The sequence below is a fragment of a genome, unplaced genomic scaffold, assembly GCF_019419815.1.
Source record: "Pyrus x bretschneideri cultivar Hongxiangsu unplaced genomic scaffold, Pyrus_bretschneideri_v1 Contig27, whole genome shotgun sequence".
NCBI classification, from domain to species: Eukaryota; Viridiplantae; Streptophyta; class Magnoliopsida; order Rosales; family Rosaceae; genus Pyrus; species Pyrus x bretschneideri.
In genome coordinates, this window is record NW_025999579.1 from 1,173,224 (window position 1) to 1,197,233 (window position 24,010).

General features: G+C 38.5%; 4 protein-coding genes across 4 annotated transcripts; 2 read left to right on the forward strand and 2 right to left on the reverse strand.

Annotated features, from left to right (window-relative positions):
• Positions 1-49: 49 nt before the first annotated feature.
• Positions 50-2,444, reverse strand: LOC103950619 (lipid phosphate phosphatase 2-like). Its single transcript, XM_048587534.1, has 7 exons — positions 2,324-2,444; positions 1,521-1,884; positions 1,346-1,433; positions 937-1,236; positions 647-835; positions 473-532; positions 50-367 (listed from the first exon to the last, which is right to left on the reverse strand). Exons 2-7 carry the CDS (start codon positions 1,734-1,736, stop codon positions 234-236), a joined length of 987 nt encoding a protein of 328 aa, XP_048443491.1. The 5' UTR covers positions 1,737-1,884; positions 2,324-2,444; the 3' UTR covers positions 50-233.
• A 2,336-nt stretch (positions 2,445-4,780) lies between these two features.
• LOC103950622 (putative uncharacterized protein DDB_G0271606) lies at positions 4,781-7,771 on the forward strand. Its single transcript, XM_048587519.1, is given in 3 exon segments — positions 4,781-6,007; positions 6,009-6,205; positions 6,617-7,771. Coding segments are annotated over 3 exon segments (2,172 nt in total). The 5' UTR covers positions 4,781-5,017; the 3' UTR covers positions 7,602-7,771.
• A 4,991-nt stretch (positions 7,772-12,762) lies between these two features.
• On the forward strand, positions 12,763-15,529 carry LOC103950621 (UDP-N-acetylglucosamine--N-acetylmuramyl-(pentapeptide) pyrophosphoryl-undecaprenol N-acetylglucosamine transferase). Its single transcript, XM_018648282.2, has 5 exons — positions 12,763-12,983; positions 13,075-13,935; positions 14,236-14,344; positions 14,543-14,678; positions 15,010-15,529. The coding sequence occupies exons 1-5, from the start codon at positions 12,895-12,897 to the stop codon at positions 15,132-15,134; spliced, it is 1,320 nt and encodes a 439-aa protein (XP_018503798.2). The 5' UTR covers positions 12,763-12,894; the 3' UTR covers positions 15,135-15,529.
• Positions 15,530-16,274: 745 nt separating this feature from the next.
• On the reverse strand, positions 16,275-19,102 carry LOC103950620. The gene is made up of 5 exons (XM_009361849.3): positions 18,470-19,102; positions 17,336-17,488; positions 17,009-17,098; positions 16,717-16,872; positions 16,275-16,616 (listed from the first exon to the last, which is right to left on the reverse strand). The coding sequence occupies exons 1-5, from the start codon at positions 19,073-19,075 to the stop codon at positions 16,482-16,484; spliced, it is 1,140 nt and encodes a 379-aa protein (XP_009360124.1). The 5' UTR covers positions 19,076-19,102; the 3' UTR covers positions 16,275-16,481.
• Positions 19,103-24,010: the final 4,908 nt, after the last annotated feature.

Sequence of the window (24,010 nt, forward strand, 5' to 3'; positions counted from 1 at the left end):
AAGTTCAGATTCTCAACTTTTGATGAAACTTGGAAAGCAAGGCATTTCATTGAATAACGATGATGTTAGGAACTTAGGAGCTTACACATACGATATGGAGTCATCGAATGAAGTACTGCATCACGTATACAAAATGTATAATATATACCTTCTATACAATTTCTTTTGACATACAAACTCAACTCAGTATCTTCTCCTTCTTCCAGTAACTGATGGACTGGCGAACTTGAATCTTATGGACTTGAGCCTGGACTCTCGATATCTGTTCTTCGCATACGAAGAGAGTTAACCCTCGTGGCTGGAGATAAGGACTCGCCAACATTCCTATCCGCATCCAGCATGAGGAAATACGCATGAGGTGCCCACCCTGCAAATTCAAAAATAAAAGACTAAATATGTAGACATGAAAATTAGGTCAGCATTCTACCAGTTGATGAAACATGAACATATTAACAGAAGATAGCAGACACACCATCCCGCTGGTTTGGGAGAGGGAAGGATTGCAAGTAACAAATCGAAGCTATGACAATTCCTGCGCTCAAACAAATCGAACGTCCCAAAAGATGGATTATCATCTCTTAACTTTCTACATTATGTTTTATTGTGGAAGGAACTGAAAATTGTATCATTGCATTTAGTAGCAAACCTATAAGACCTCCAGCAAAGACGTCCTGCCAATGATGCCAGTAGTCATCCACACGAGAGATTCCCACGAGAGCAGCACAGAGTAACGGAAGAAATACAATGCAGAGCTTTGCGGAATGGCCTCTACGGTCAAACACTTTGATCTTCCCCGATAAATACCATGCAAGAAAACCAAGACCTGCAAATGAAACTGCACAATTGACAATTGCAAACGAATTAGGCACTGTCTTTTCCAACGGCATAGCCTTAAAAATGCACAAGGCACAGAAAGAGAGATTGATGATATGATACCTGAAGTATGCCCGCTAGGAAAGCTTTTATGTCCTTCCTTTATAATCTTTTTCTCTCCAGTGCAGATAGCATTGTTAGTGTTTGGATCATATACCTGTGACGTGACTGACAAGCAGTTCAGCATAATGCAGGGACAAGCCCTTACGCTTACAATCATCGTTAGCGAAAGAAAAAGAAAATTGTCACCTACACCTATTCCATCAGGGAAGCACCGCCAGAAGAAGTTTGGACGCGGGCGGCCGACAGCATCCTTGATTGCATCCGTTATTACAAGAGTTATGAGAACAGAATAGAAAAGACCTATAAGTTGGAAAGTAATAATCAACCAACAGAAAGAAAAGGGGTGAGCGGAAATCAGTTCCAAAGAAAAATATAGTATACAGGAAGCCTAGAAGGACACAGGCAGTACCCAATATGGCATGGTGCAAATCATAAACATCCTTTCTGCAAATGTAGTACACGAGAAAGATGGCGAGAGGCAAGAGTACAGCATAAATCTAGACGCAGTAAGTGAAGATATAGTAAAATATTCTGTATTCTCTGTAAGGCAGAACGATATTAGATGGTGAGAAACTGATACATACTGGAACAGCCCAGAAAGGAATGGTGTCTTTCTGAAAAGGGTATTTGAGATCAGTCATCATTTCTTCGCCAACGAAACGATGAAAAGGCTCTATAAAATTCAAAGACAGATCAACCGCCGCAAGAAGTACAAGAATTAACCAGTCATACTTGTGCACTTTAGCCACTTTGACTCCATGAGATCTTAATGTATGAGAAATTATCTGCATCTCGGGCATCTTCTTTCCAACTGGAGTGTGAAACCAATTCGAAATGGTCTTTCAGAAAGCAGTGTATAGTTACACCAATTTGAATTGAAGAACAGGTACAATTGAAGAATCAAATGTCATTAGCTTCACCGTTTTCTTTCTCCCAAAGATACGTACCCTGAAAATGACACATGTGTTGAAGAATCAGATGAAATGTAGAATCCTGTAAGTTGTCGAATCCAATCAATCCTTGGCACCAAACGAGCACTAAGAATGCTAACAAGCAATGATTTTCGAGCTTGTTAGCGTGACAACCACCAATGACATATGAAATGCCAATCCATTTTTGGCAGAAATTTGATGCTTAATCTAGGGTTTCATGGAAATTATCTGATTACAATTCAAACTGCCAGTTAAAATTCTTATTAATCAAAGAACATGAAGCCTTCTTTTTCACAAACCCTAGTTTGTGTACACACACACACATATATATTAGAAAATTAAACAACCCAATTCTTGAAGACATGCATGAACCCTAGTTTTCATAAGACGTATCATATTTTCGTAATAAACATTGTCCTATATACATTGGACATAGAGAGATAGAGACAGATTACCGTTGATAAGAAGAAAAGCTCCCCAAGCCTCGGCTCCCTCGTCAATGGCGCTATTCAAACAGAAAGAAGGGCGAGAGAGGGGCCCCGTGGTGTGTGTGCCTTAGAAACTTTGAAACTAAAAGGGTATAGGTTAACCTAGGATTAATGGTCCAACACAGAATCCTAAAGGTAAGTTAAGTTAGCCCAATTGTGAGGTAAAACATGCACACACGCAAAAACATCATACAGAAATAGATGGGGAACATAACTAACTATGTTGTACTCTGGCAAATATAGAAAGTAAATTAGGCATCCTAATACTTTGTTGGATTGATAACTTCAGTCCTCATCCTTCTCCATTTTATTTCATTTGCTATAAATTTTATTTTCCTTTTTGCTGTTGTTGAATAATCTACAAATTATTCTTTAAAAATGCGTTAAGAAAATGTGATAAACGTATTGTTGAAGAAATTTTGTTTACAAATAAAAATTATAGCAAATGATATTAAATACTGGTATTTTAAATCATGGGACACTAATTCGAACTTAAATGCAAAATGAGATACCCAATCCTGATCAACTCTCTTAAGTCACATTTGAGATTCGAATTTTGTGACTTTTATTACAACGTGATTTTTTTGTTGGATATTACCACATGATTGTTCATATATATTGATTTGTCCAACAGTACATCTCTCTAGCAAAATTCCTTGTATATATAGGTTGGACATAGAGAATTTCTTTTAAATGAATATAATTTTATTAAATTTTTTCCTTGGGAAATGTTTGACATTAATCAAATTCCAAAACCAGCGAGTTTATCAAGTCCTCTATAGTTCTCACCTGCTTTGCTACACAACTCATGTCCAGCTTGTATAATCAATTATTTCAAGTACCATGAAAATGTCGACCAAAATAAGATATATTGTATATTTAGGAAAATTCAGCTCACATCCTTGTACTATTTGCTTAAAACATTATAATATAGAAGTTTTGACGGTAATTGCACGCTGGAAAGGCCTCTGATTTCTGTAATCCAACACATGGATGCTTAATAAAGACATTGGACAATGGACACACCACTGCAAACAATTTCTTCACAATAGCATGCAAAAGAGAAATATTACAATCTAAAGAAAAGGGCTACTATTACTAGTCAAAGTGAATCAAGTGACTTGTAACAAGTGAAAAAACTTTCATGCAACGATAATGTCATGTAATTGATATCTTGAGTTAATTATGTTAAGAGATGTCGATCTTTTCTTTGATTTTCTCTTTATTTCTTTTACATAACGTTATATAAGAAAATTAACATTCACAAACAATGCGTTATCGATTTGATACACCATCATTGTATCATCTTTGCTATAAGCTTCTCTCATATGATCCGTACATATATTCATACATTGAGATTTAATATTGTCCGCACTCCACACCACATTGTTCTCCTATATTTGCTCTCTCGTGTTCTGATATTACGATACAACCTTCTCGTATCTGAAGGAGAAGCAAAAGGGGCAAATCATTTTAAAGCGAAAGAAAGGGGTTTTGCTTTCATTAAGTCCAATTATAAATCCATATTCTCATATGCGAGCGATTTGACAAAAATACAATTCGATACATCAAATGCCACGATCCAAATTACTTGTATTCCGATACTTTGTTGCCAAACCGTGTCTCTAAAATCCAACTTAGAATAAATCATGCACAAGTTCCGATGAATGTGCATGTGCTTGGTCCGTTTCTCTGTAAAGTTCATGTGCTGCAGTGCATGGGCTACACGTTGAAATTTCAACTCTCTCCACGCTCGCAAAGCAGCAAATATATATATATTTTTTTTGTCAAATTATAGATTTTATCAGATAGTAGATTAATTAGCAATAGGATTTGAATACATGCCGTCATGCAAAGGTTTAACATCTTTTTACTTCTGTGGTAAAGGATTACTTACTAGCAGCAAATATATATCATTTTCTTGTTTTTTATTCAGATTTGACCTGATTTAATTTGAGTTTGACCAAACTAGACCTTCATTTGCTTACTTAAACTTTGATTAACTTTTGATTTGTTATCTACTAAATTTACTAATTACTTGTATTGCAGAGATAAAACCCATCTGCTTAGTTTGATCCCATTGTTGATAAATAATTATGGGCTCTTCTTTTGTCTTTGAGATCTCTTTCGTTAGAAGCAAAACATAGTGGACAAATCAGCCCAAGGGAGGTGACCTGTCATCTGTTCATTGTTCGATGCATATTAATCAAACTTGAAAGTGCAAGCAATTCATTGAATTAACACTCAAAGGTCATTAAGCGAGGTGAGTTAGATCAATTTGAAAGAATAGCGTCTTCGTCATTTTACATTTAAAAAACAAAAAAATTTGTACGTTAGTAGTTTAGATCAGTTTATTATAATAGTGTACTTGTCAAAATTTAAATTTCTCTTTCGATAAATTAGATTCATTTTCTTTTTTATTTGTTTAAAGATTGAGAATAATGTGTATATGTGTTGCATTCGAGTTCAAATCTTCCTCTCACAAATTAATCATTCATGCTAATTTATCAAAATAATGTGTTCGTGATCATGTCTCCCTCCTCTTATGTCAGAGTATAATATCCTCTCCTGAAGAAACTCAAAGGTGAAATAGACAAATACATAACATACCTCGAGAAGCGCGAAGACTCACCACCTTCCATTTCCCACAGCCACCACCAAATGGATCCACCGCCACTCCCGCCTCTCCCCACCACAATCACCACCACCTCAATTCCGGCAGCCACCAGCATGCAACTCAACTACCCCGACTCCGTCGACTCCTCCCCACGCTCCCGCAATGCTGACACCTGGGACGACCCCCTCCCTCAAGTCCCCGGCGCCAAGCTCCGTCTCATGTGCAGCTACGGAGGCCACATCATTCCCCGCCCGCACGACAAGTCCCTCTGCTACGTCGGTGGAGAAACCCGCATGTTCGTCGCCGAGCGTCACTCCTCTCTTGCTGACCTCTGCTCCCGCCTCTCCCGAACCCTCCTCAACGGCCGCCCCTTCTCCCTCAAGTACCAGCTCCCCACCGAAGATCTCGACTCCCTCATCTCCGTTACCACCGACGAAGATCTCGACAACATGTTCGAAGAATACGACCGCACCTCCTCCGCCTCCCCCCTCAAGCCTTCCCGCCTCCGATTGTTTCTCTTCTTCGCGAAGCCGGAAACCGCCGCCACGATGGGTGCTCTGCTCGACGACGCAAAGTCCGAGTCTTGGTTCGTCGACGCGCTGAACGGGTCGGGTTTTCCGAGGAACCTGTCGGATTCCGCCACTATGGATTACTTGCTGGCGGGGAGTGAGAATTCTTGCAATGATTTGGAGGCGCAAGGCGACTTCTTCGGAGGCAACAACAAACAGGACAACAACAATGGTTTGATGAAAAATGTTAATAATGTGGTCGGACATGATGTTCATTCGATCAATCAAGAGTCCACCTTTGCCGAGGACAGTACTTCCTCTTTCGGGTTGTCTTCTTCATCGACTTGCTTGTCGAATTTGCCTCCGATTCGGGTTCGAATGGACGAAACTGGTGCTAGGTTGATGCAGGGTGGTCAGAGGACTGTTGGGATCGAGGAGCAGTTTGCTCAGATGAGTACTAGTTATGCTGCTGTTGTTGCTGCTCCGCCGCCAATGGCGTCGAATTCGGGTGCATCTGCCGCCACCTGGTGCTCAGATGATGAATGTTTCTGGCGTTCCTGGAGAAAATATGAACAGGGTAGATGATGAGAGATCATCAGATCAGAGTATACCGGTCGGATTTCGTAAGCCTCCTCTGCCATTGCCGGTGCAGCCTCTACAAGTTAATAAGGCTGGCGGCGGCGGAGGAGGTTATAGTTTGCCTTCACCGGATTCAGTTGCAAGGTATGTGCTCTCTCTGTGTGTCAAATATTTGCTTTCCGTAAAGATGATAATTTTGCAAATGTGGGTTAGGCCTGTGTGCCCGCGCTTTTCAGCTGGCTTTGAATTCTTCGTGTATATTAGAGTAGTTTAGAATATCGTTTATCAAAAAAATTGATGATAGTTTCGATTTCAAAGTAATTGCCATGAGTATGAACTATGAAGAGATGTGCCTCTTTATATTTAGGTTTAGAGCTCGATGAGTGATTTTATTTTATACAAGCGATATTGGGAAGAGGGAAATCGAACTAGGGAACTCAGGGAAATCGGGATAACCGAGCTACAAGCGGCTTGCAGTTTTCTAATTTTTGCTTCTAGAGTTTGGAGATAATAGTTTGTGTAAATTGGGTTATACTGTTTGTCCACATTGTCCAGTGATAGTAGCATTGCATCCGCAAATTCTGTCTCCAAACCAATGTACTATCAAGAGCAGATTCAAGCTGCAAACAGGGACAACATCAGAGGTCCTGCTAGCCCGAATACACCCAGTGATGCTTCCGATACGGGATCTCAAAACCAAGTTCAGCAAGTTCAGGATTCCGGGTACGCTATTCCTCAACAATCAGATCAGCATCAGCAGCAGCAACAACAACAACAACTACAGCAGCAGCAGCAACAACAAGTACAACAGCAGCAGCAACAACAGCTACAACAGCAGCAGCAGCAACAACTACAACAGCAGCAGCAGCAGCAACAACAACAACAATATGTCCATGCCAGCACACATTACATGCACCATCCTGCCGGAGGCCAAGTGCCAATGCAATCTTACTACACAATGTATGCACCGCCGTCACAGCAACAACCTCATCTCCAAATCGATCACCAGCAGTATCCAGTCTATTTGATGCCTGTTGCGCAGTCACAACAATCGTATAACATCCCTTTGCAACCTAACATGTCTGACACAACTGTGGTTGCCTCAAGCCGCTTAACATCCGCCAATCCTGGCTCTGCCGTTTACAAGGACAGTAATATCCCACCTGTTTATCCCACAAAGGCAGCTTCGCCTGAAATGTCTGCAAGTGTTTACAAAACGGCTGTGCCACAAACTCCAACATTAGTCCAAGTTCCTTCTAACCAATACCAGCAGCAATACCTGGGGTTCTCTCAAATGCATCACCGTCCTTCTCAGTCCGTTGCCATGCCTCCGTCTGCAACCAATAACTACGCTTACGAATACGCCAATCCTCAACATGAACAAGTGTTCTACACACAGCATCAGGCCGCCCCATTGTCTCCTCAATACCAGTCTATGACTCCTGCAGCAGCGGCCGCAGCAGTGGCACTGTCAGAAGATTCGAAACAGCAGCTACCGGCATACTCAGCAGATCAGAACCACACAACCATAAGTCATTAGGCATGAATTACCTTAATTTCATATTTGAGTTGCTCTTCTTTCCTTTAATTGATGGCTATATTATCATAGACTTTGCTCATATGCATAGAATATGATATAATAAAGGGAGTATATTTTCTTGCTCATATGCATAGAATATGATATAATAAAGGGAATATATTTTCTTCTTCTGTCTTAGTTTTATGGGTTATATATTATAACTGCTGCCCTATGTTGTATGAATTCATGTCCGTGACTACTTGTAAACGGGGCTTCTCTCCTCAAATGGGACGGACTTACATACACCCCTCGAACACAACTGTGACGTCTCAGGTCAAGAATACATCATAGCATTGTATCATTAGCACGAAACAGTCGGGCTAGCATGGCAATTGAAGGACTTACATACACCCTTCATACGCTAATGCAGCGCCGCACATCAATAATACAATATCATGCTAATGCAGCGCCGCACATCAATAATACAATATCATGTCATTGTGTATCGTTAATATGAACCGCTTGAAATGTATTTAAGTTCCTCTCCAGACAATTGGCAAAGAAGATGATTACTTTGGGGCTTCATTTTAATTCAACTAAATAGACAGCTATTAATGTATGCAGAACATGTAGATATATATAAAGTCACATGGTCCCCGGCATGGGCGCCGCGCATGCATACATGTACAGGACTGACGCATGCAAGTTGGTGGCGTTGGTATATTATATAAAGAGCATAAAACTTGAAATATTATATAGGGGCATCTATTAACTGCACTAAGATTCAGATTCTTGACCTTTTCTACTATATTTTCTGAAAAGTCAGATGCAGTGCTAGCTCAGACAATGTCCATATAGTTTAGCACTGATCTTACTGAAGTTAAAGTACTATTTCAGTAGTGTAAAGTATCTGAAATGACTAGGTTTTACTTTGATTATGTAAGGATTTTTAGTTAAATTGGTCTTTAGTATTAGTATAAATCATCATTTTAGTTATTGAGCTTTAAAATCGATAGAATTGATCTTTGATTTTATCCACCGTCAATCATTTTGATCATTCCGTGAAAAATCTTCGTTAAATAAGGACAAAATGACAAAAATACCCTCAAAATTTTGTCAAATCATTTGGGTGCTTTGTTTATTAAATTGAGGAATTTTTGTCATTTTGGTCCTTATTTAAAATAGATTTTTTTTCACTGAATGATCAAAATAATTGACAATAGTCAGGGATCACTTCTATCGATTTTAAATCTCAAGGAGTACAGTGAAAAGTTAAGCCAATCTCAAAGATCATTTTGACTAAAATTTCATAACGTTAAGTACTATGTAAATATAAAAAAATCCTTGTCATCTTGGATACTCTTTCAATAATGTAAGTTTTACTATTTTAATAGTGTAAAGTATCCGAAGTTCAGTACTATGTAAATATAAAAAAACCCTTGTCATCTTGGATACTCTTTCAATAATGTAAGTTTTACTATTTTAATAGTGTAAAGTATCCGAAATTGCTAAACTTTTGATCGTTTCCTCCGAACCAGTACATTACCGCTTTAAGTGCAGGGGGAGTGCAAACCCCTGCACTCAAAGTGCACAAACTACCGCTTCAAGCACAAACACAATTTTATTGTTCTACAAGTCTTTGCACTTATCAGTGCTGTGAAGCACCAAAGGAAAATCATTAGCTAGAGCCACGATCATGACATTATGTAAGGTCACTATTTAATATTGCGGAAAGGTGACGACCTCAATCCATTTTTTGTTTTTAAGTCTGTTAAGCTCACCGCAGTGTTTTATTTCTCCATCCACTTTTAAATGATAATTTTATTGACAAATTTATCCTAATATAAAATGATCTTAAAAGACCTAAAGACCAACTAATCTTGTCTTATCACATAATTATTAAATATGTTGACAAAACCTAAATCGCAAGCTGGAGTAGGAGAGGGAGTGTTTGTGTACTTTGTTATTAAATGTGATGGCGATTAAGCTGGCTTAATTGGATGCCAAGATTTAAACTTGATCAGGAGGCAGTGATGGACTTAGAACTTCGTGTCGTTATTCATCCATCCAGATGTTTTGAGAATGCAGAAACATCTTAGGGGCAAGAGTTGCCAATTGCTTAATTTGTTTATTGTAGATACCTCTTGTGTGGTTCTTGGGCTGGAAAGATTTTCTGCTTGGTGCCGTGGCTGAGGATTTGGGGTGTTGGTTGTTACAATTCTGGGATTTTTTTGGGGCGGGCGCTGATGCCTGCTGGTGGTATTTGGAGTTCTTGGCAATGATGATTTTTTTTTTTTTTAATTATAATAATTTTTCAATGCAAGGAAAATTTGAAGAAGAAATATGTAGGGTTATTTTGGAAACAATGGTAGGTGAGAAAAGAGGTATGTTTTTTTTCAACTTTTTATGGTGACTATAAATATAAAGTGAATGGGAAAATAAGATATTGGGGTGAGTATAACACCATTTTTTTTTTTTCATTTTGCACGTTTTGTGGATGGTCACATGAGTCATGTAATGAACATGGGCTTTTATTCTATATGGTTCCAATTCAATAAAACTTATATGTACTTTAGAACATCACAACTAGCACTTGGTATTCTAATGAGATATAAGGTCATCTCCTACCGAAGGTTGGCCAGAGAGCTCATTTTAGCCCTTTGGTCCTTCACGAAATTAATATTTTAATGAATAGTACAGGGCCATATTTGCCTTCATCTCCAACCAAGGGCCAAAGGGTCATATGGCTCGTTTTAGCCCTGTCATAAAAAACAATCTCCAAACGAGGGTCATAGGGCCAAACATAATTTATTATTTAAAAACTACAACTAAAATTCAAATCGAATGGCTAAGTGACGTCAGATAGCCGTTGATTTGAATTTTTTTTTTTTTTTTTTGCTATAAATAGGGTGGATATTAGGCTATAATTCACACAACTTTGAATTCAATCTATTTCAATTCAATCTCTTTCAATTCAAGTTTGCTATGAATTCCAACTTTGGATCCTCTTCAGATTCCAACTGAGGGTCTTCATCCAATTCCAAATTGGAAGAATAATGGGCTTAAATGAAACGAGAAGATGAGGAGTCTGATGAAGAAGTTCAAGTAAGGCGCAACAAACAAAACAGAGCAGCAACCATGGCTGCGGCCATGGTGTGTCAGCCAACTGAGTAACAACCTTAATAGGGTAGCTCTGTTGCTGTTCGCTCTTACAAACCACGAACAGAGCAATGACGCATGCCAATCTGATGAACAACTACTTCAACCCCAACTCAGTGTACACAGAAGAGGATTTCAAACGTAGCTTCCGGATGGGGCGTCATGTCTTCGAGCGTTTACTTCGTGATGTCCAGCAGGTCAATCCATACTTTCGACATAAACAAGACAAAGCAGACCGCCCTGGTTTCTCACCTCATTAGAAGGTTACTGTTGAACTCCGAATGATGGCCTATGGCTCCCCAGCTGATTCGATGGATGAAACCCATGGTATGTCTAAGTTTGCATGCCTTGATACTCTTGAACAATTATGTGACATAATTGTTCAGATTTACAAAGACGAGTACCTTCGCGAGCCAAATCAAGAAGATCTAAATCGGCTCCTTCACAAAGTTGAATACCTTGGGTTTCCGGGCATGATAGGGTCATTAGATTGCATACATTGGGATTGGAAGACCTGTCCCACCGAATGGCAAAGAGGCTTCTGCGAAAGGTCGAGAAAGCCAATTGTTGTGTTAGAGGCGATTACCTCATATGACACATGAATCTGACATGCTTTCTTTGGAGTCCCTAGATCCCAAAATGACATTACAGTTCTTGGGCGTTCACCCTTCTTTAATCGCCTGATGGAAGATAAAACACCTCAACTTGACTACTACATCAACGATCGTTAATACAATATGGGGTATTACTTGGCAGATGACATCCACGCAACGTGGGCGACACTTGTCCAAGCAATTCCAAACCCTAGGAATGACGCGGAAAAGTTGTTTACCTTACACCAAGAGGCATATCGGAAAGATGTTGAGAGAGCTTTCAGTATTCTACAAGTATGGTGAAAGATCATCAGCAAACCGGCAAGAGGGTGGAGTCGAGAAAATTTGGACTGCATCATGATGTTTTGCATTATATTACACAATATGATAGTGGAGGATGAGCGAGATGGATATATTGATGGAGAGTCCGATGATGACCAAGAAGATCCAAATAGGTCAAGAATGGCTCATGCAAAAATATATGATGAGCCTAATTTGCCTTTCAATTCAAGAACTGATAGTATCTCTATAAATGAGTAGATGGGCTATAGAATGATACGTTCCCGTGCCACAAAAAAATACCTACAACAGGATCTTGTTGCACATCTTTGGGCCAAAAATAGCATGGAGTAGGCGTTTAAGTTTTGTGTTGTATAATTTTTATGTTGGTTAATGTTATTTAATGTTGTTTCATGTTACTTAATTTAATTTAATGTTGTATAATGAATTAGGAAGTTATAGGAAAAAAAATAGAATTTAAAAAATATATGAAACAAGTTTTGTAAAATAGAAGTTATAGGAAAAAAATATAATTTAGAACAAATATAAAACAAATTTTGTAAAATATAAGTTATAGGAAGTTATAGAAAAAAAGATAGAAGTTATAGGAAAAAAATTGTGTAAAATAAAAAATAACGGCTAGTTGACGTCAACTAGCCGTTGCATTTGAAATTTGGTCTATAATTCCTATCGGATATAACCGACAGGAATATATTTATATAATATGTTCCTGTCGGTTATATCTGACAGGAATGCTAGAATTTCTGGCCCAGCCTGGGGCTAGCTGGCTAGCTGGATTGGGTCAGCCGGTTGGCCCTTTGGCCATTTCAGATTCTATGGGGCCCATAAGCTCTCTAGTCTAACCCTTGGTTGGAGACGATTTTTGAACTATTTTTTATTCTCTAATTCTCTGGACCTTTCGGTTGGAGATGGCCTAAGAAAGGTACAGTGAGTCTAAATTTAAAATATTGAGTCCGATTCAGGTTACGTCTCTTCTTTACAAAAAAAAATCTCAACACTTTTACGAGAAAGGGGAAATTTTCTACAAATTTTCTGGGGAGAATGGTGGGTGTCTGTTCAAAAGCTTAAAGACAAATAAAGGTCGGTGGCTGGCTTGTTTTCACTCGAGCTCATGATGAGCAGCTCTAATTTCAAACGGTCGCCCCCCACATTTGCTTTGAATACTGCGATCCCAGAGGACCAAATACCCACACAACTCTGAACCTCTCTGCAACTCCTCCTTCACCAATGCGTTCCCCAAACCTCCAAAGACCTCACCTTTAATGGCCGCGGCCACCGCCTTCCGCCACCTCTCTCTCCTTCCCAAGCTCCCAACTTTCCCACTCCCCACCACTTCCTTAACAAAACCCAGGTTGCTAAACTCTCTCTTTCTCTCTCTCTCTCTCTCTCTCTCTCTCTCTCTCTCTCTTACACTAACTAACAACTCTGTTTTTCCATTGCAGGACCTTGAAGCTGAAGATCACCTTTTGCCTCACCGTAAAGCAATCAAATGACCAGGGTCTCGCAACCCAAAAGGCCGCCGTCGACAACCTCCGCGTTGTCTTCGCCGCAGGCGGCACCGCGGGCCACATATACCCGGCCGTCGCCATAGCCGATGAGCTCCAACTCACAAATCCCTCCACCAAAATCCTATTTTTAGGCGCACCCAACAGCATGGAAAGCACCGCAGTACCCTCCGCCTGCTACGACTTCGACACCGTGCCTACCGCCATATTGCACCGCCCAATATTCTCCCCCCAGAACCTCCTCCTCCCCTATAATTTGATCAGGTCCGTCGTCCACAGCTACTCAAAGTTGCGCGAATTCGACCCCCATATCGTCATCAGCACCGGCGGGTACGTCTCTTTCTCTACAGGCTTGGCGGCGAAGCTGATTGGCGCCAAGCTTGTGATCCAAGAACAGAACCGCGTTCCGGGAATCGCCAATTGGGTTCTCTCATTTTTTGCAGATATTGTGTTTGTAGTTTTCAATTGCACCATTGATAGCTTCCCTACTGGTAGGACTAAGTGTGTGGTTTGTGGGAATCCGGTGAGACTGTCTTTGAAGAAGCAAGTGCCTAAAGCCGCGGCCAGGGGGCGGTTTTTCCCCAAGGGCGGCGGAGTTGAGGAGTTGGAGAAGGCTAGGGTTCTTTTGGTTCTTGGCGGGTCTTTGGGGGCAAATGCTATTAACATTGCTCTGCTGAATTTGTATTATCAGATGCTGCTGGAGAATGAGGACTTGTTTATCATATGGCAAACAGGAGTGGAGGCTTACAATGAGATGGAGAGCCTTGTGAAGAATCATCGCCGTTTGCTTTTGACTCCGTAAGTGCTTCTGCTATGCTTAAAAGTGGAAACTTGTAATGGCAGATTCTGTATTTCAAAAGATTGGGAAAGAATTTCCTACCAGGGTTTCGTAACGAACTAAGATAATGTTATTGCTAAGATTGCTTACTTTATGTGACATTCATATTTAAGAATCCTGCTAATTACTTTCTCTTCATCCCGAGAGGGTTGAACTTCGAGAGTGGTAGTGGACTTAGTTTATCTTCCACCTTTGGTCGTGATGTATGTCTCCGTATTTTTGTTGAAAACTTGAATCTGATGTATCTCTGAATAATGAAGGTTCCTGCATTCGATGGAATTGGCATATGCAGCGGCAGACCTTATTGTTTCTAGAGCTGGTGCAATGACTTGCTATGAGATTTTGGTAACTGGGAAGCCTTCCATTCTGGTACTTTTTTAAGTTCTCTAATAAAACATTGGCGTCTGATGTCCCTTATTGCTGGATTGTCTGACCTTCATCATATAAGATCAAATTATCACATTAATTTTTCCTTCTTATCAGTTTTGATCATGTTCTTAATATCCATAATTACGTCAATTGTATTGCTTAAGGGGAAAATTTGATAATTGCTTTTTGGATTTGTAGATACCATCACCGAATGTTGCAGAAGGTCATCAATTCAAAAATGCTTCTTTAATGGCAGACTTAGCTGGTACAAGGGTTATAACAGAAGATGAACTTGATTCAACGACTCTTGGAAGTACAATTGAGGAGATATTAGGTATGTTTATTTTCTCACCTAGTGTAATAGTTTGTTTTGGTGTGGGAATCAGGGAATAAGTATCGTTTTCATTGGTTGTGCTGATAGCAACGACAACTTAGAGTCCGTGGAAATAATTAGGATCCCTCACATGTAGACATGTTTTTGAAACACTTACTTACAGTAAAATGGTAATGGCCTTGTGGGATGTTTCATAGTATATAAAATCTTGTTACGCACCTCCGGTTTGGGTATTTCTTTTGTAATGGGAGATGAAGTTATTTGAACTGTGTATGTATTTCACCAATTGTAATGAAAGATATCCGTATTTACCATTATTTCTTTTTTACAGGGGATGAGAGTAAAATGGCAGAGTTGTCTAAGAGGGCTCTGAAAGCTGCAAACTCGAATGCATCTGTAGAGATTGTACAGCATGTTCTTTCTCTAGTCAACTTGTCAACAACAAAGGAGAAGTAGGTAAGAACTTGCAAGCTGGTTCCTCCGTTTCAAATTATTACAGTCGACGAAAAATGAGTTAGTTTGTTATATACGCGGAAGCTTTGATTGTTTCGTATATAGAACTCGAGGCCGTTAAATTGTCGACGAATGCAGTAAGTAGGCTAAGTTCCTAGCGTTTGTTTTCACCTTCAGCTTTAGCTTTACCTAAATGATTTGCCAAGTTGTTCCTTACATTGTTAGGCACTCCATTTTCAGTGCCAAGTTGTTCCTTACATTGTTAGGCACTCCATTTTCATGTCTGATTAGAAAAAGAGTAATCTAGCGGAGTGCCTTCTCTCTCCATAATTTTAATAAAGCAAATTTTGTATTTGTAATCATTTTTCATTTTAATAAACCCTTATTTTTTTTTCCTATATTTCAAGAGCGGGAACTACAAGAATTTATATCTGAGCTCGTTACGAGCATTCACCCTTGCACTTAGGTCTCGAGTTTGATTTCTCTCTCCTCCAATATCGCATGTGTCGAAAAAAGAGAGGGAATCGGCAACTACTACAATAACATGCAAATGAAAGTCAACACCCACCCAATTAGGAGCATTTTGATCATTTCTCACTTTTGTAATTAAAATATCTTAAAATTAGAAACTGGTCGTAACATGCACATAATGTCTTGAAATTGACATTTTACAGTTTTTCTTGGACAAAATAATTCTCCAACGAAAGAATATAAATTTTTCCACATTCGCCAAAAGGTCTGGCAAAATGTCAACTTGTAAATGAGTTTTTCACATCTCAAATTTTTCTCTCTATTGAAGAAGCTGGCACAACCAACAAATGCTTTTCAATAGTTAGAAGCACTTTTAGTTATGAAAAAGCACTTCAACTCATCCATAGACAATCTAAACAGGCCGTTAAACTAATATTGGACTAATGAAATACTTAGCACATTGCTAAGAAGAAGAAAGCACGAACTTCCCCCTCAAACATGAAAGGAAGCTTCCCATTCTTATTGTACATAACCAATGCCCAGATTATCTTTCTGGGAAATGCTTTACTCCGTCAAATATTCCGTTCGACCCGACCCGACAAATCGGATAAACAGAAGTGTTCACTCAACAGCAACCATCATTTGAAAACTCAAGCAATCGATGAAGCCATATTAGGCAGGAAAAGCCACATTAACAGAGTGTAATTATATTTTGAGATTGTAATGACCACTGTTCAATTTCATAACACTGAAACTCCAAATTCAAACCAAAGAATGAATACTTGCCCGTGTATTGAAGGAGACGAAATCTATACACGACGGGAATAACAGCGACCAAAAAACGCCACCACCGAACGGGATACGGAGAGTTCACCGGCCCTAGCATCTAGATAATGCTTCGACCTTGCAAAATGGGCAAGTATTCTTCTGTGCAAGCCACTGTTTTATACATTGTAAGTGGAAGTTGTGTCCGCAGTGCAGCTTGCCCATCTCGTCATCTGCTTCATACTCCTCCTATACAAGCATCGAGTAATTACGGGTTAAGAAAATGAAAAAACCGAAAAGAGGATATAAAGATTTCTCAGAAATAATCGCTAGGGTGTTCCAAACTCACCTGACAAATGATGCATTTGCTATCTCCTTTCCCAGATGAATGTGATGACGCGTCACTTGACATTGGAAGCTTAGTCTTCCGAAGACAGCGGTTAATTTCATCTTCTGTTAATCCAGTACTCACGTAACCAATTCTCTCACCCAACTCAAGCAGTTGCTGTTATCCGCAAAAAATGAAATGAAAAATTTGTGAAAATGTAGATACGGAAATGCCAACGTTACCAAATTTACGTAAACAAAAACCCAATCAAGTTTCGAGAACAAAGACACAGATTTAGTTTGCGAAAGGTAACCTCATATGACATGCTATCAACATCGAGTCTCCAGTCGCGAAATCTATCAAGTCTTCCACCCATCATAAGACTACTTTGAAACAGCATAATCTGCGATCACCAAACCGTGAAACATATCGAATGTTAATCTGTTCTTTATGAAAATTCCCTAGTAAGACTAATAAAAATCACGATACGCAGTAAAACTACATCTTTGAATCGAATATGATGCCGCCATCAAAGCTGCAAGTTGATTACATTGCTTGCCAAACCAAATTTTAGCACCAAACCAGGTGAGACATATTGAACAAAAGAAGAGTAAAGCAACAGCACATAAAAAAAAATCACCTCTGCAAGGTCTTCAGGGGATGGATGCCGGACATGCCGAAAACACCTACTTCCAAACACCTCCGTTTCACGGCGGCTCGAGACAAAATCCGGTTCGGAATCCAGAAACGAGAGGGTTTCCGGGCTCACGTTTCGCCTTGCTGAACAAGGACGCTGCCAACAAGATTAATCAACCAAACAAATTAGAGCTGAACCAAGAATGAACACATCATACAAGCAGAAAATTAAGTTGGTATTAACTTCAGTATTTAGAGAAAAACAAAGAAAAGTCCTACCCTAATACGAAAGCTGAGAAGATTAACACAATCTATTCATAATTATATATCCCGTTTAGTGTGGGATTATAAACTGGGCCGGATCCTAAACTATGCAAACTAATACGTGCACTTATTAGGAGAAAATCAAAAGGTGTCAAATTGTAAATTGAAGGCAACTCTTAAGTGCCCAAGAAAAATGAGAAAACCAAACAGATCAAAAGGTCCTAGCTTAGCCAAAAAATTGAGGAAAATTAATGAGATAATAAACCTGTGAAGCTCAAAATTTACAGAAAATCAGCTTTAAAGTCAAGTTAGTTGACTAAGGCAGTATGTCCGTTCCTTCAGACCCAATAGAATCCCCCTCCCTCTCTATCCCGTGAGTAAGTTAGAGCAGTTTAAAATATCGACTAGTAACAAAATACCCAAGTTCAAATCCCCTCACAGTTTTGATTAGATCACAATACAGCTCTAATTAAAAAATTAAAAATGGAAAAAACTAGCAATCCCAATTCATGAAAGAGAGATTTCGATGTGTCTGGAACACAACTCGGTAGGTTAAATATAATAATATAATCAATTGAAAAATTAAAAAAAATACATTTAACCAATCGTATTATGACACTTAATTCACCAGACTATACGTCACGTGAACATAGAAATGGATTAGGATTCTCTCGCTCCTTTCTCTATCTCCTTCTACCTCTTTTTCTCACATTCGCTATTTTACTTTTCTATAAAAAATTAATATAAAATACTTACGTGTTTTAATCGCGAACGGAACGAAATGAAAAAGAAAAATCTACTCCCATAGAAATTATAAATTAAAAGCATTAAATGACCGCATTAACAGCAAAAGTAAAAACTTTTTTGTTTTTACCTCCCTGTGGCTGCTCATCTTATTATTGTCCGCATCAATCTTGCCCCTGCCGGAGACATTCCTCCTCGCCACCACGCAATCCACCGAGCCGGCAGTTTCCGCCGAGAACCCAATTCCGGGGCCGCACCAAACATCCTGAAAATCCATACGAGTTGCAGAATTTATACCGAAGGTGGGCCCACCATCACCGACATCCCTGTATTCATTCTTCTCATTGCTTGCGCTGCCCTTGGCGGCGGCGCTCTTCTTCTGCTTTTTCTTCTTCACCTTCTTTCCCTTCCAATCGGCGGAGTTCCGAATCACCTCCGGCACCGAGACTTGCTGCGAGGCGGCTGCGGCGCAGCCCAGGCCTCGGAACGTCGACGAGGGAAAGTTTGTCTTTTTCTTGATCGTAAGGCTTGAAGGTAAGGCTTCGTTGTTGTTGGTGGTTGTGGTGGTGGTGAAGCTGGAGAGGAGGAGGGAGGAGATGGTGGGTTTACAGCGGGTGGATTGGAGGAGGGAGGTGGCTGGATCCGTTTCTGAAATGGGTTGGATGAATTGGGTTCTGGGTCTTCTCCATTTCATGTGCTCTGCTCCTGCTGTTGAGCTCTCTGTGAGAATAGGCATGGTTGCCTAGAGAGAGTGAGGAGAGAGATAGAGAGAAAAGGAGGAAACTTTGGTTTGGTTTTGGGACAAAGAATAATGGGGTTGTGAATTTTAGTGGAGACAATATAGAAAAATATAGTATAGAATATGATTTTACTTTCATTAGCTGTTTTTTATTTTTATTTGTTGAGATTAAGTATTTCGACTTCTTTTGTAAAAAGTATTTATACTCTAAAATGCTTTCCTTAGAAGTGTTTTTTTTTTTGTCAGAATACTCAAAAGTACTTTGGCTATAAGCATACAAAATATTTATTTAGATAGCGTTTTTATTACGAAGTTTTAACGAAACATTTTTGATACTGTTTATTTTTAACGAAAATAATATTTTTACTCTAAAAAATTATTCTTGCTATTATTCATTTACAACACATTTTTGTCATTTTGACTAAAACTTAAAAGTTTTCAAACTTTTTTCGTTAATTTCCTTTTTTTTACTAACGTGTAATTCTTAAAACAACTCTTGTTTAATTAAACAGCATTTTTACGATCCAAAAGTGCTTAATACTATTTCTGGGAGCTGCCCTTTCGTGGGTTGGTAAGGTAGGGCTATGCTTTTGTCTTGATGTTGGATTTTGGGGGCATATGCCATCAAATACTGCGGACAAAGGTCTGAAAGGAGGCTCTGGAATCTGGGTAAAATTTTCTACTTTTGCTTTCTTTTCTTTTGTGCTTTATAAAGCCAGTTGGTGCTTACTTAATTGGTTTTTGAACTTTAATGTTTTTCTCTGTGTCTCTTTGTGCAGTGGTTTGAGGCTTGGAGACGGACACAGTACCAGTATATAACTATATATACAACAGAAAAATTGTAGTCTTCGTATGTTCGGATCCGTGTGTTACCGTGGTCACCATTTCTAATGGTCCCCCTGGGAAATCACAAGGTCAAAATTCATCATTTTTGTGCAAGGTTTCACATATCTTTCATTTCATTACGTCAATGCATCGGTGTTTCGAATTAATTACACGACAGTGTGTAATAGATTTATAACATTGTCATCTTAGCATTTCTATTTTACGTAAGTTTCTCTTGTTCTCGTGTTAGTTTGAAGTAGGATGTTTCCCCTCCAAATTCCCTCCCCTTCTTCTCTCCTCCCATTCTTTTTTTCTCTCTATAAAGAAAGCAACATTAGATATCAACGTAACTTAATCGTGATCCTTCAAATAAGAAAAGATTGGAGAGGAGGAAAATTTTGAGGGAAAAGATTCCTACTCGCATTAGTTTAGGCCAAATAGTTGCAATCTCAATCATGTGAGAGAGAACCTAACTTTGACTGAAGCCCGAAGTTGAAGGGTTGTTTTCAATTTTCAGCGTCAAACATTGTGACGGTATTCTATTTCAATCACGCAATATCATACATTATAACAACAAGAGAGGACCTAACTTTGACTGAAGCCCGAAGTTGAAGGGATGTTTTCAAATTTCAGCGTCTGTCAATGTGATAGTATTATATTTCAATCACGCAATATCATGCGCAATGTCATATTCACACAGTACCACGATAATTTTTCCGTTGCATGAAAGTTCTTCTGACACTATTTGCATACATCCTCCCTACCCACTCAGCCCCAGTATTTGTTGAATGTCTATGTGCAATAAATGAGAGAATTGACTAAAATGTCTATTCCTGCTATGTATGTATATCACATGATAATTGACCAAAAAGCTCTGTATCACATGATAAACGCAACCACCACATTGCCAAACTCACCCCTGCAGTCTCCTAAATTTTCTGTTTTCTCTTCTCTTCAACTTGTTTTCTTGTTCCATTTTTCGGTTTTACCTTGCTATCTAGTAATTGAGTTTTCTTAGCTCGTGTTCATAGGGGAACTGGGGGGTCTATCGGGGTCTGATTCCTTTTCGATTGCTCTAAGCGGGGGAAAGTAGTAGGTTGCTTTGCCAGCCGTGATCGGAGTCCCGGCTGGCATAATCTTCTACGACATTGACTAAGTTTTCTCTCATTTAAGTGTAATCCTTCTTATTCACTATTTATATTATATGTTTTCATTTCAAAATGTGATTAAAAAATTGTTATGATAAACGTGATGAACCAAGCAATATATGATAAAGTATATGTATTTTTAAGTGACGACTATTTTGCTCAAGATGTTACGATGGCATATGAGTCTCGAAGGGTTGAATGTAAATCCGTTTCCTTAAATTGGCTCTTTCATGAGAAAAATTACAAACATCCAATTTTTCTTAAGAAAAAAACTATCTAATGTAGAAGTAGGACATTCTCAACTCTCAAGTGAGTTTATTGCTCCATTGAAGAATCTGAAGAACACTAAAAGTCAGATTCTTCAATGGGGTTTTTGATGGTTTGGTTGCAGACCCATTTGAGAGCTATGGTTGAAAAGTAGAAGAAAAAGCTTCTTAGCGTTGAATTGGCTGCCACGAATAATGTTAATGCAGAGTCCTTTTTAGCCCATAAAATGGTGCAGGTCGGAAAAGAGACCACATTAATTAGAAGGTTTGAGGAATTGTAACGGAATGATCAAAATGATTTGCGGGTCTCAATTTCAAAGACTAAATTCATGAATTTTCTTCATATACATTTTTTATTAAACAATCTAATTTCAGAGACCAATCATGATAAAAACCCTAAACATTATATAGTTTTGATTTGTTTGTTCATTCCAATGTCCACATGGCTGATGCCTTCTCTAACCTCCAAAGGGGACAATATGGTTTTGATATTAATTTTAATAATCACAATTTAAGGCAATTATTAGAAAAACCCTCTTTTTCCATTTTTTTTTAATTTTAATTTTGAGAATTTCCAAGGCATCTTTAGAAGCCCACCTGGTGACTCCGCTAGTTGAGTGCCATTTGAGAAAAGAAGTTCCTCCATTTGGTTTTATAAAGACATTGTAAACTTTGACAAAATCAAGTTTGATAGAGCAGTGTTTTGTTTATTTAACCTTGAATCATTTTTCACGTAATGATTTCTAATTATTATAAAGACTAAGCACCTTATTTCATGGATGTGAAATTCGAGCCAGAACTAAACTCACCATGTATAACACCACCGGGTGGCTTGCATGAATCCTTCTCCACCACCAACTCAACATCGTCGTATATTTCGCTTTTCTTCTTTTTGGAAAAATCCGTGATGCTTTGGTTTGGACTCGAATTAGAAAGAATGATCATGTTAAATTAAATTATAACATCGCTCGAATAAACAAAGACTCGATAGCTTGCAGCTTATGTTAGAATTTTTTTTTTTTAATATGTTAGGAACACGGATGCATGCTCTATATATCATTATACAAATAGAAAGAAACATAAACTTTTTTCTATTTGTATAATAATATCGTGTATTGACCTGTGCTGCTAACATGTTAAAAAGCAGAAATTCATTACCTAATTGAATGAAAATTGTAGTCGAAGATTCTCATGGGTCCAACTCCAAACAGACAAAATAGTGGCAAAAAAAAAGAGAACGTGGTACGCCATTTATTGAGCTTTTCACCACAATTTACGGGTTAAAAGGTCTTGATTTCATTATCTTGTCTAATGATGGAAAAAAATTATTATTCTGTCTTTATATTTAGTCATGATTATAAATTAATTTGCTTTAGTTTTTAAAAGACGATATTTTATTTACAAAATAAGATTTTAACCCGAATGCAGAGAAAATGATGCTTTGTTGTTCTAGTCAGTTAAACACGCAGCACGAGAAGGAGGTCGAGTTGACTCATACTCGTCGGCAGGATTCTTTAGCATATATGGTGCTTCCACTATATTCTTCAGTAGCTAGTAAGAACTTGGTAGTTTGGGAGTCGATCATGTAGAGTTGAACATAATGTAAATGCATGATTAAGCATTTTTTAATGTCTAAATTTAGTGTAACATCGCACATCGTTCAGGGGAGTGGATTCATAAGCCTTATATGTATATTCTCATCTCTATTTAGCACGAGGCTTTTTGGAAGTTCACTGGCATTGGATTCCGTAGAAACTCCGAAGTTAAGTGATTTCGCGCGAGAGTATTCCCAGGATGGGTGACCCACTGGGAAGTTCTCGTGTGAGTTCCCATAAACAAAACAGTGAAGGTCTGGTCGGGACCCAAAACAGAAAATATCATGTTACGACGAAGTCGAGTCAGGGATCTGGAGGAGCCCGGATCGGAATGTGACATTTAGGATTAGTCTCATTGTTAATATATTAGGATTGGACCACTAGGAATAAGTTTTGTTTTATGCTATAGAAAGAGGGTATTTAACTATGAGGAATGTTAAGGTACTTTCTCAAATATAGAACTTTCGATACATTTTCTGTAATCTCACAGTTTAACGTCAATTTAAATATTAATATTATAAAATATTATTCTAAAAATATAAAACAACATAGAATTCACCAAGAGTTCCTTTTAAAAGAGTTCTGTGAACATTTCCCATTTAACTATTATATTATCCTACTGATGGAAAAAAGCACCGTGCTTTTCTCAGCAGCAACTTAATTTGTATAAGTGTAAAGCACAAGACAAGAGTAGAAGCAAAGACAAGTCAATTGTCAAAAGCTGTAATCAGCTTTTAAGATAAAGCACAAATCAGCTTTTGTGATCTGTCTGTGTGGCCAATGGCCGTGCTCATTTTCAAACCCGCGTTGTTTCAAAATTAGTTTTTGAAAAACCATTTTTCGAGGTCAAAACACTCAGCTACAAGCAACGCGTAAAAAAATTGGTTTATGTACTTAGGGGGTTTTAATTAATAGAAATCAATATGTTAACTATCTAAATCACTTAACTGAATGATTAATTACAAGAATAAAACAAACAGGAAGGACAAAATTACGTTTGAAATTAAGGGTATAGAACTATTAAACTAAAGCCGTTAAGATATAGATTAAGATCTCTATTTTTATTCTTAATTTCTAAAGAATTTCCAAGTATCATGT

Excerpts from the sequence above, each read along its gene's own strand:
- LOC103950619 (XM_048587534.1), bottom strand. The coding sequence starts at position 1,736 with ATGCCCGAGATGCAGATAATTTCTCATACATTAAGATCTCATGGAGTC. Across the intron at positions 1,434-1,520 it reads TTCCTTTCTGGGCTGTTCCA|ATTTATGCTGTACTCTTGCC; the intron begins GTATGTATCAGT and ends TACTGCGTCTAG. Across the intron at positions 533-646 it reads CTTTGCTGGAGGTCTTATAG|GAATTGTCATAGCTTCGATT; the intron begins GTTTGCTACTAA and ends GTTTGAGCGCAG.
- LOC103950621 (XM_018648282.2), top strand. The coding sequence starts at position 12,895 with ATGGCCGCGGCCACCGCCTTCCGCCACCTCTCTCTCCTTCCCAAGCTC. Across the intron at positions 14,345-14,542 it reads CTGGGAAGCCTTCCATTCTG|ATACCATCACCGAATGTTGC; the intron begins GTACTTTTTTAA and ends TTGGATTTGTAG. Across the intron at positions 14,679-15,009 it reads TACAATTGAGGAGATATTAG|GGGATGAGAGTAAAATGGCA; the intron begins GTATGTTTATTT and ends TCTTTTTTACAG.
- LOC103950620 (XM_009361849.3), bottom strand. The coding sequence starts at position 19,075 with ATGCCTATTCTCACAGAGAGCTCAACAGCAGGAGCAGAGCACATGAAA. Across the intron at positions 17,099-17,335 it reads CCCCTGAAGACCTTGCAGAG|ATTATGCTGTTTCAAAGTAG; the intron begins GTGATTTTTTTT and ends TGGTGATCGCAG. Across the intron at positions 16,873-17,008 it reads TTGATAGCATGTCATATGAG|CAACTGCTTGAGTTGGGTGA; the intron begins GTTACCTTTCGC and ends TGCGGATAACAG.